The sequence below is a fragment of the Monopterus albus genome, unplaced genomic scaffold (assembly GCF_001952655.1).
Source record: "Monopterus albus unplaced genomic scaffold, M_albus_1.0 scaffold40.1, whole genome shotgun sequence".
NCBI classification, from domain to species: domain Eukaryota; kingdom Metazoa; phylum Chordata; class Actinopteri; order Synbranchiformes; family Synbranchidae; genus Monopterus; species Monopterus albus.
The window spans coordinates 4,291,416-4,302,183 of record NW_018127920.1 but is presented as its reverse complement, the minus strand read 5'-3'; the positions used below and the strand labels follow the sequence as shown (position 1 = coordinate 4,302,183).

Sequence of the window (10,768 nt, the reverse complement as noted above, 5' to 3'; positions counted from 1 at the left end):
GAGGTTCAGAAGTGTGAAATGCAGGACCACTAGACTGAAAAACTCTTTCTTTCCCTCTGCCATCAGACTCCTAAACAGCTGAGGAGTTTATTACCAGGAAATACGTCATGTACTGTTTACATTCTCAGTTTGCACATGCATAATTGCACAATGACTGTTGACGGCTGCTCATGCTGCTCCCATGCAGCATACATTGTTATAATTTTTTATTATATTGCTGCATTTGTTGATGCTTAAAGTGCCTTAGATTTGTGTTACTTCTTTATCTACTTTATATTTCATTTGTATTTTGTGGCATTTATGTGGACAGCAAAGTAAGAATTTCATTGTACAGGGAAACACGTTTCCTAACTGTGCACATGACAAATAAACACTTTCAACCTTGAACCTTTAACCAAAATTCAAAAAGGCATGAAAACTTCACATTCTGTGTAAGAAATGGAAAAAGTAAAAGGGTCTAAACAGTTCCTTAAGCTACCCTACATTTATATGGTTTTTCAGACTGCTAGTTGTACTTTCAGAAGTGAAATGGTGACAAAAAGTAATGCTGCATGCTGATACCCTGATCTGATTCATGGAAACGGTACATAGTGTTCCAATTGTGAAAGGAACGTTCTCTTTCCTCTACCAAGTTCCGATTGACATTGTCAGAATAACATGAAAGTTGATGCTTCTCTTACCGGACACATAAGTGAGACTCGAAGGCTTGTTGTAGCAATCTCACTGTCTGGATCTGCTGTCAGCTTCTCTTTAACTGGAACATAGTGGGCAGGGCAAGAATACAAATTAAACATTTCATTTGTAGGTATAAAATTCAAGTAACTTAGAACTCCAAATAACTCCTAGTCACCTTCTCTCTGATCACAACAGTTCATGAAACAAATGGTTGTAGGTTCCCAACCATAGAATTAGTCTTCTATAATAACTTGATTTCCCTAATTTGACTAAATCATATAATAGTATGCAAGAAACTTAATTTCTATATTTGACGCAAGAAATTACACAAACATGCTTTCTGTATGTAGCTTTAGTCTGGCGAAAATAAAGATTTTTGGTCTCTCTCTCTCTCTCTATATATATATACACACACACACACACACACACACACAGATGAAAGGTTTTAAAAACAATTATTGCACCATCAGCGCTCCAATACACACACACACACACAAACAATAGTGCACCATAAGGTATCACTACTACAGACACAATAAGTAATGTTTTCAAAAGACCAGGGTAGGGGAGATTACTGACCTGCAAATGTACAGATTTTTCATAACCATATTACTACAGTGCATGTTAACATGTTTGACCTGATTTTACAGAGTAACTTGATTTCTTTCGTGCATGTAAGAATACTGATGGGTGCATTTTAAAGTCAGTTTTTGCCTGACAGACTGTGTTGCTTGAAACAGGGCACCATTATATAATAAATATATTCCTTGAGACTATTTTTATTTAGTGCATGGAAAATCAATGTTTCTCCTCTCCTAATTGGGTCTTTTGTCCTGCATCTGTACCCCACAGTTTAGATGCCTTTAAGGTAAGGCAATTATTTTGGGATTTGTGAAGACTAGTAGCCTGCAATAATTATTTTCATTATCATCCATCCATTCGTTATTTATACCGCTTATTCCTGAACAGGGTGACAAGGGGCTGGAGCCTACCCCAGGTGACACTGGGCGAGAGGCAGGGTCCACCCTGAACAGGTAACCAGTCTATCACAGGGCTGACACTTGGAGACAGACAACCCCACAGACTCACTCCTACGGGCAATTTAGAGTCACCATTCAACCTAAGCTGCATGCCTTAGGATTGTGGGAGGAAGCTGGAGTACCCGGAAAGAACCCACACAGGCACAGGGAGAACTCCACACAGAAAGGCCCCCTGGTTGGCCGGGGTACGAACCTGGAAGCTTCTTGTTGTGAGGCGACAGCGCTAAGTACTGCACCACTGTGCCACCACATTGTCATTCAATAAACTATAATAAAGCATAATAAAAACTAAAATGCTTATTCAGTTATCTAAATACTTTGCTGATTATTTTTCTGTACATCAACTAATTAGAGCATATAACCCCAGTGCTGGCCTCTCTTCACTGGCTTCCAGTCAGTTTTAGAATTCATTTTAAGCTATTGATTTTTGTTTTTAAGGCTCTTAATGATTTGGCACTGCCCTACCTCGCTGAGTTGGTGCGAACCTACAAGATTGCTCAGATCATCAAGCCAGTTTTTTATTTTTAGAGGTTCCCAGGGTCAGATACAAACACTGGGGTGACCGCGCTTTTATTGCTGCAGCTCCTAAATTGTGGAATAGTTTACCTTCCAATATTAGATCATCTACAGACTCGACAACTTTTAATACATAGTATTGTCTGATTCTTTTAGAATCAGAATCAGCATTATTGGCCAGGTGTGTTGGATATACAAGGAAGTTGACTCTGGTACAGTGGCTCTCAATCCATATGTACGTGGCCTTATGTAAGGCAGCAGTGGGCAAGTAACCAATATAAGGCTGAGAACAGAAATAAAGAAGTAATGTGCAATCAAGCAAAGGAATGTGCCTTAGGTGTAAAAATAAAGTACTATATACACAGTCTGGATTCAACGGACCAATATGTACAAGGTATACATTTACAGGTATTGCACTGAGGGTTTTTGTCCAGTCACACTGTTTTGATTCTGTGTAATTTGTGTTTATGTTGCTATTTTGTTTTATTCCTGTATTGATCTTATTTATTTTAGTTCTTCCCTGTCCTTGTAAAGTACTTTGGTCAACCAGATGTTTTTAAAGTACTACATAAATAAATTTTGATTTGATAATTGACTAATCATTGCAACTCCACTGAAAAGCTTTGGTCATATGTGACTAAATGAAGGTATAACTGCCGCTTTATAACTACTTCTAGTGGGAAACACTGAAGTGCTGTCATGGTGGCAGACTACATAGTTACTTAGTGCTCTGGAGTGGTCTGGATTTCTGATGCCCTTCATCCTCAACCTCTGGAGCAGCAATGGGGATGTCAGCTGCCTCACCAGGTACACAGACATAGAATAGGTCTTAAAAAAAAAAAAAAAAAAAAATGATATGATCAAACAATCTTAACAGAGAACTCACTGTCAAGAACCCCAAAGATGATGTCCAAATCAAGTGACAGAAAAAGTGGAAAAATAAAGAGTTTCAATGACATTTTTGTTCTTACTTTTCCAATTTCAGGTGCCCATGTCACTGAAATCTGATTTGGTACTGCAGATGAGAGTCGGACAAGGGAGGTAATGTTGAGAGGTCTTCCTGGTCTCTTCTGCTCCACACCATTTTTTGGTGGAGGTGCATAACCCTACAAGAATAAAACACATTGTCAGCATCCTTATAGTAGAATACTTTTCTTGGATTGGCTTTTTAATTGGACTGGTTGTTAAAAAAAAAAACAAAGACTGTTAGGTTAATTATCCTCTTGTGGGCAACTTGTCTCTGACAAGCAAAACCTGACAACGCAAAGAAATATTTTAGAGCCTGAACATATACATAAAAATAAGAACCCTCTTCAGTAATATATATATATATTTAAAAAAGTGGTGATATATGAGTTTAAACTGTTCAGCAAAACCACTGAGAAGGTATTGTAATTCCAAGTTTTGAATAAGTGTCCCCCCTATTTACAATACATGTTTGGAAGAGTGGCAAGAAGAAAGCCATTTCTTAAAGATATCCATAAAAAGTGTCGTTTAAAGTTTGCCACAAGCCACCTGGGAGACACACCAAACATGTGGAAGAAGGTGCTCTGGTTAGATGAAACCAAAATCGAACTTTTTGGCAACAATGCAAAACGTTATGTTTGGCGTAAAAGCAACACAGCTCATCACCTTGAACACACCATCCCCACTGTCAAACATGGTGGTGGCAGCATCCTGGTTTGGGCCTGCTTTTCTTCAGCAGGGACAGGGAAGATGGTTAAAATTGATGGGAAGATGGATGGAGCCAAATACAGGACCATTCTGGAAGGAAACTTGATGGAGTCTGCAAAAGACCTGAGACTGGGATGGAGATTTGTCTTCCAACAAGACAATGATCCAAAACATAAAGCAAATTCTACAATGGAATGGTTCACAAATAAACATATCCAGGTGTTAGAATGGCCAAGTCAAAGTCCAGACCTCAATCCAATCGAGAATCTTTGGAAAGAACTGAAAACTGCTGTTCACAAATGCTCTCCATCCAACCTCACTGAGCTCGAGCTGTTTTGCAAGGAGGAATGGGCAAATATTTCAGTCTCTCGATGTGCAAAACTGATAGAGACATACCCCAAGTGACTTACAGCTGTAATCGCAGCAAAAGGTGGCGCTACAAAGTATTAACTTAAGGGGGCTGAATAATTTTGCACGCCCAATTTTTCAGTTTTTTATTTGTTAAAAAAGTTTGCAATATCCAATAAATTTTGTTCCACTTCATGATTGTGTCCCACTTGTTGTTGATTCTTCACAAAAAATTACAGTTTTATATCTTTATGTTTGAAGCCTGAAATGTGGCAAAAGGTCGCAAAGTTCAAGGGGGCCGAATACTTTCGCAAGGCACTGTAACTGTACCAAAAAGTCATGGTACAATATTGCCACAATATAAAAGTGCCCATCCATCCATCCATCATCTATACTGCTTATCCTGAACGGGGGGCAATCCCAGCTAACACTGGGCGAGAGGCACACCCTGGACAGGTTGCCAGTCTATCACAGGGCTGACACAGACAGACACCACACACACTCCTATGGGCAATTTGGAGATGCCAATCAATCAGTCTTTGGATTGTGAGAGGAAGCCGGACTACCCGCAGAGAACATACAAACTCCACACAGACAGGCCCCGGGTCAGCCAGGGCTGGAACTGCAAACCTGCTTGCTGTGAGACAACAGCGCTAACTAATATGTCACCATGCCAACCTATGATGCAATATTTATCATGGTATAAAAATAAAAAATATAATGAAAAATATGAAAAAAAGCCCCTTACTAAATAATCAGCATTTTTTTGCATAATGTTGATAAATGTATATAAACAATAATGCAGCACTCAGTAGCAGACTTTTTTTTTTTAATAAACAATTTAACTTTGCCTGGCTTGTGGCCATGCCAACAGGTATCCCCTGACCACCAGGGGCAGTAGTGAACAAACTGCTGCTTGGCGCACCAGAATGAGGAGAAATCGAAATACACTAGGACAAGCAACATAAAGGTGCAATTTTTGATTTACTGGAGGTGTTTAACATTGTGGTATACCTTTTCATGATAAATTGGAAAGGGGTTTTAGTTGGAAAGGCCAGAGCAGGCTCTACCTGCTGAGGAGACTAAGGTTGTTTGGACTGCAGGGGACACCCCTGAGGACCTTCTTTGATATAGTTCTGGCATCAGTCATCTTTTATAGTGCTCTGCTGGGGCATCAGCATCTCGACCTCGGACAGGAAAAGACTAGAAAACTGGTCAAGGAGTTCTGTTCTTTCGATCCAGTGCAGGTGGTGGGAGACAAGCGCATATTAGTTAATCTACTGCTGGAGAATGACTCCCACCCCACGCATGAGAGGGTGACAGCACTGGGCAGCTCCGTCAATGACAGACTGCTTCACCCCAAGTGTAAGATGGAGCATTATTGCAGGTCCTGCCTTCCTGCTGCTGCTGTTAGGCTACACAACGAGCTATGCTCCCAGTAGACCCATGTGCAAATATATGTACAATTCCAGTCAATATTATTCATCCTCCATTGCAAATTAGGTGTACTGGCAAAATGTACAAATTTTCAACAGTGTGCAATGAACACATGAAACAAGAACAATTGAAATAGCTCAGCAGAATTAAACAAGTAGTTTCTCCAAATTCAACACAAAATGCAACCTAAAGATTTCTTCAGTCTTAAAATTATTTAACCCCCCTGAGCCCATTCTTCATGGGCAATTGCCCATGAGGAATGGGCTAAGATTTCTCAAGAACGCTGCCGCAGGTCATGACAGCAAAAGGGTGATCTAATAAGTATTAAAGACGATTGTCATGAGGGGGTCGAATAATTTTGATACTGCAGAAGTCATTAAAAAGATGCATTTTGTGTTGAAGTTATAGAAACCACTTGTTACATTAATTGTGTTGAGCTTTTTTACCATTTTTAGAAAACAGATATTGACACGTAGATGGGGGGTTAATAAAAATAATGGGTTTCTTAGTATAATGTTCTTTCACATTCAGAATTGTTGAGTATTTAAGATCTCTATTATTTATGGGTCAGAAGAATGAACATTCTCACCTCAGTTGAATTTGAACCATATAGTCCCTTCTGCCACCTGGAAGAAAATCCCTGTAAACACACAAGGCCACTTTATCATTTACATCACAGAGTACGTCACTCTCAGCAAGTGTAGCATAACAAAGGTATTTATAAGAAGAAAAAAAACAAACAAAAAAAAAAACACACAAAACAAACAAACAAAAAAAAACTAATCATACCTGGATATACATACTTCGCGAACCTGCTGTGGAGTCAAGGCGAAGATAAAATATTTTTCTTGGTGGTACCTCTGTGCGGTACTCACCCCTAAAAATCACAAATAATGACAGTCAGGTACAAATGCTATTCTTCAGACAAATTACAGTCATGTGAAAAAATTAGGACACCCTTTGAAAGCATGTGTATTTTGTAACATGTTTTAATATATGGTTATTTAATCTCAATTTTAACAATACAGAGATTAAAGTAATACAACTAAACGAGTAAAACTGAAAAGTCTTTTCAAGATCTTCTGTAAATGTAATTCTGCAAAAATGCCTATTCTAACTCAGTTAGAACATTCAACATTGACCGCCACATACCGATTTAAAATAGGTTAAATTTGATTTCAATGTAGTCTCAGGTGTAGTGCATTTATTCCCTCAGCTTCTCTGTGTTCTGTTCCATTACTCGCTCTCTCACAAACACATGACAACCATAACGATGGACCATCTGTCAATAGCTCCTCCTCTGTGTTTGGTTTTTTTAAGCCAGTGCTGCTGAAGCAGCAAGACAGGGATGTAGGAGGAGGGCAGCAGTCAACATGCTGCTGTGGGAGGGCTAGTGCAGAGGGGACAGGTCAGCTGAACAGCAGAACACCACTATAGCATTACAGCACTTAATTAAAAATTAGGACAAGCTATCACTTCAATTACCACAGTTATTAATACGGCAATAAGTCAATCGTAATAAGTCAATATGGCAAGACCCATGGCTCAAACTACATATTATCCACTACATGAAAAGTGAAAGAAAAGACCACAGACCTAGACTTGAAGGCTTGATTAGGATGTCCAGAACATCATAGAAAGGCAGGGGCTTCATCTGCACATCGGGGTGCACAGGGGGGATGACAGGGGCTGGCGGTTGGAGATTCATGCTGGTTTTGATGTTGTGCCACACAGCTGTTTCACCAGTCAACAGGGTGAAGTCTGTGTTACGGAACTGACTCCTGCTAAGAGAGATGAGCAAGTGGTCACTATAGTTATTCCTCTCACAGCAGAGAGCAACAGTGTCTTTATGATAGCACCACTGGACGCAACCAAATGCAAAGTCTTCAACCCTTAATGATTAACAATGCCTTTTGTTGTGCCAGACAAAGCCAAATACTGTGACACTGTGAATGGAATAAATGGGTACACTAAAACATGAAAAACAAGCTAAACACCACCGCTAAGCACGAACCACGGACGAGCACTAACATTTGTGTAAAAGGGCCCATGGCATGCTTTTCTTTGTTTGTTTTTTTTAAACTTATCTACAATGTTACAACGGCAAATTATCTTTGACATGACCTAAAACTCAAAAAATGTTGTGTACGCATATTCTAGTATTTCTATGGAGAAGCAACTGGGTTAATACTCATCTCACAAACTCTCGCTCGCGAGACTTTTTTTTCAAACAAAATCAAGTATTACGTGATAGTTTAAAGATCTCCTTAAATGAGCATAAAATCTAGGCTGTTGAGCATTTATGTGAGCTTGCCTGACATCCACCGATGCCATTGTGAAAGCGGAATTGAAATGTATGATTTATAGAATAGGTAAGCATCGAGATAAACTTCTGGAAGGAATTATAAACAGTTGAGTATGTGAGCATGAAGTCTGCAGAAAGTATAGATGAGAATAGGAAGATGTGATAAATGAGCTCAGAAGGCACCGAGTGTCTGGAATGGACTTACAAAACATACTAGATTTTAGGGGTCCAAAACAGAAGGATTGTGTTAAATTGCCTAAGGAGAAATGAAGTGACTAATAAAATTAAACCAGATGGAAATTTAGGAGGCACCAGAAGATGGCAGTAATGCAATGTCTTGGATGCCAACTGGCAACAAACACTGAAGAAGCAGAAGAACTTTATCCTTAGCCTAACCTGAACAACACAGTGGGGTGCTAATGGAAATAAAGTTTTAACAGGGGGAAACATTTCCACAAGACAGAAGACTTTGACAAAAGCCCAGTGTTGTGTCAAAATGCGTTTCCCCATCGAGATCTGTTTACCCTAACCTAAGACTAACTAACCACCGAGGGGGGTGCTACGCGAAAGAGTTTTTAAACATGGGGAACATACTGTATCTCAATGGGTTAGCACATTTCAACACAAGACCAGTCTTTTAGAGGAAAAAACAACCAACCAATTAAATCATATTTATGGTAGCAAGGCATCTCGCCATTAACTTTTGGCTAAACATTGTTCAACATTAAACAACCCATGGCATGCTTTTCCTGGTTTTTTGACTTATCTACAATGTTACAACAGTGAATTATCATCTTAGAAGTGACCTAAAGCTCAAAAATGAGGTGTACGCATGTTCTAGTACTCTAGCAACTCAGTTTATATACGTCTCACAAACTTTTACCTCCTGCTGCCTGCACTGTGACCCCTATTTCCCCACACTGTATGACATACTTTGTGCACACATCAACCCTATATTAATGCCAGTGGTTTTGGAATGAGATGGTTATTAAATTAATCACATAGGCTTATGTAATGTTTGAATGTAGTAAGTTTTGACTATAGCATATCATGTCACACAGTAGGCCTATACATACAGTAGACTATATTTATGCAGATTTGTCATCTTTACACATTTATGCTAGCAAACATAACTAACTAATAGAAAAATGAAATCAGACAATAATCTAAATGGCTGCTTATTTGCTCTGGAGACATCGGAGATGTAGATCTTAATGTATGGAGTGGTCACCGGTTGATCCGACTGCTTCTGTTGGTAAGCGACAGCTGGCTGTATGCTGCAGCCATTGTATAAACAATTGAAGTCAAGACCATACTGTGGCAACCAGTGGTCGAAGAAGTACTCAGATTGTTTACTTAAGTAAAAGTAGCAATACCACAGTGTAAAAATACTCTGTTACAAGTAAAGGTTATGCATTTAAACTGTTACTTAAGTACTAAAGTAACAGCATAAAATACACTTAAAGCACAAAAAGCAAAAGTACTCATTATGCAGAATGGCACAGTTCACATTACTGTATATCATATTACTGGACTACAATTACTGATGAAGTATTGTGTACATCACATTTAATGTTACAGCTGGTAAAGGGTAGGGCTAATATTAACTACCTTTATATGCTTATACTTTGAAGTATATGAGACCAATACAGTCTGATGATTATATTTTGTTTAATCTCAGTCTGAAAAATAACTTAAGTTATCAAATAAACGCTTTGAGTAAAGAGCACATTTTATGTAAAATGTAGCGAAGTCAAACTATGAAATAGCAGAAAATGAAAATACTCAAGTACAGTACAGGTACTTCAAAATTGTACTTAAGTAAATGTACTTACGTACTTCCCACCCTGGTTGTGCACAGAGCTTGCTCCTTGATTTACAATTAGTTTCTTACAGAGGCGTGCGGGTTTGAATCCCGTTGTTTTTATGTCTTATTTTACGTTCAAAATGCGAATACGTGTTTTTATGTAGCTACATTACACGGTTACTCAACCAAGAACCCAAAGACGTATCAGATACATTAGACACCTTAATAAAAATGGAGAGTCACTTCGTCTTTACCTGCTCCGAGCAGCTTTGTTAAATACATGCAACGTTGAAGATTCGAGAGTTTACCGTATGTGACATCTTTACTTAAATAAGATTCAAAAGTCAAACAAAATGTTTTGACGATCAAATGACACAGTAGCATTCACGAGGACAGCTACGGGTCATCGTCCCGTTTTCAACATCTGCAGCAACTACGAACAACCACCGAGATAGTTTGGCTGGCCACTCGTTAAGCTTGAACACCGAGTTTATCCGCTGCATGCCATCGATTTCCTAGCTACAGAAATAATTAATGTTTCTTAACAGACTTCTTTTCCTACATTTTACACAATGCCACTGAACATACGCATATCAATACAGCGGTATAAATACCAGCATGGTCTCAACTAGCGTTAGTTGTACCCAGCGAGCTAACAAGGAACCTCTTAGCGACCGGCTAGTCTTAACTGAATTGTTAGCATTATGGCTAACAACCGATATGTAAACGAACTTATCTGAAAATGCACATTCATGGCTAGCAGTGATCTATCCTCTTTGCCCCACAACGCGGAACGCCATATATCAACTGGTCTACTCATTACAAGTTATGCCTGCATGTTGTAATCCTGCCATAAGTTTATAACATCAATGTTTGTCTCTTCGTATACCTGAACCTCTTCATTCTCCGCCATCTTGTTGTTCTGATCATCCCGCCCGCGTGACTACTTCCAGGTGATGCCACAAC

The 10,768-nt window shown here is 39.1% G+C and overlaps 1 protein-coding gene across 1 annotated transcript in view; it reads right to left on the bottom strand.

The window, feature by feature from the left end:
• pias2 (protein inhibitor of activated STAT, 2) overlaps nt 1-10,768 on the bottom strand; it is a 22,318-nt gene extending 11,550 nt beyond the window's left edge. Inside the window, exons 1-7 of the mRNA XM_020599311.1 lie at nt 10,692-10,768; nt 7,287-7,474; nt 6,480-6,567; nt 6,280-6,330; nt 3,203-3,337; nt 2,954-3,059; nt 681-754 (exon numbers count right to left, since the gene is read on the bottom strand). Coding sequence (XP_020454967.1) covers nt 681-754; nt 2,954-3,059; nt 3,203-3,337; nt 6,280-6,330; nt 6,480-6,491 — 378 coding nt within the window. The 5' untranslated portion in view covers nt 6,492-6,567; nt 7,287-7,474; nt 10,692-10,768. The remainder of the gene's footprint in view (nt 1-680; nt 755-2,953; nt 3,060-3,202; nt 3,338-6,279; nt 6,331-6,479; nt 6,568-7,286; nt 7,475-10,691) is intronic.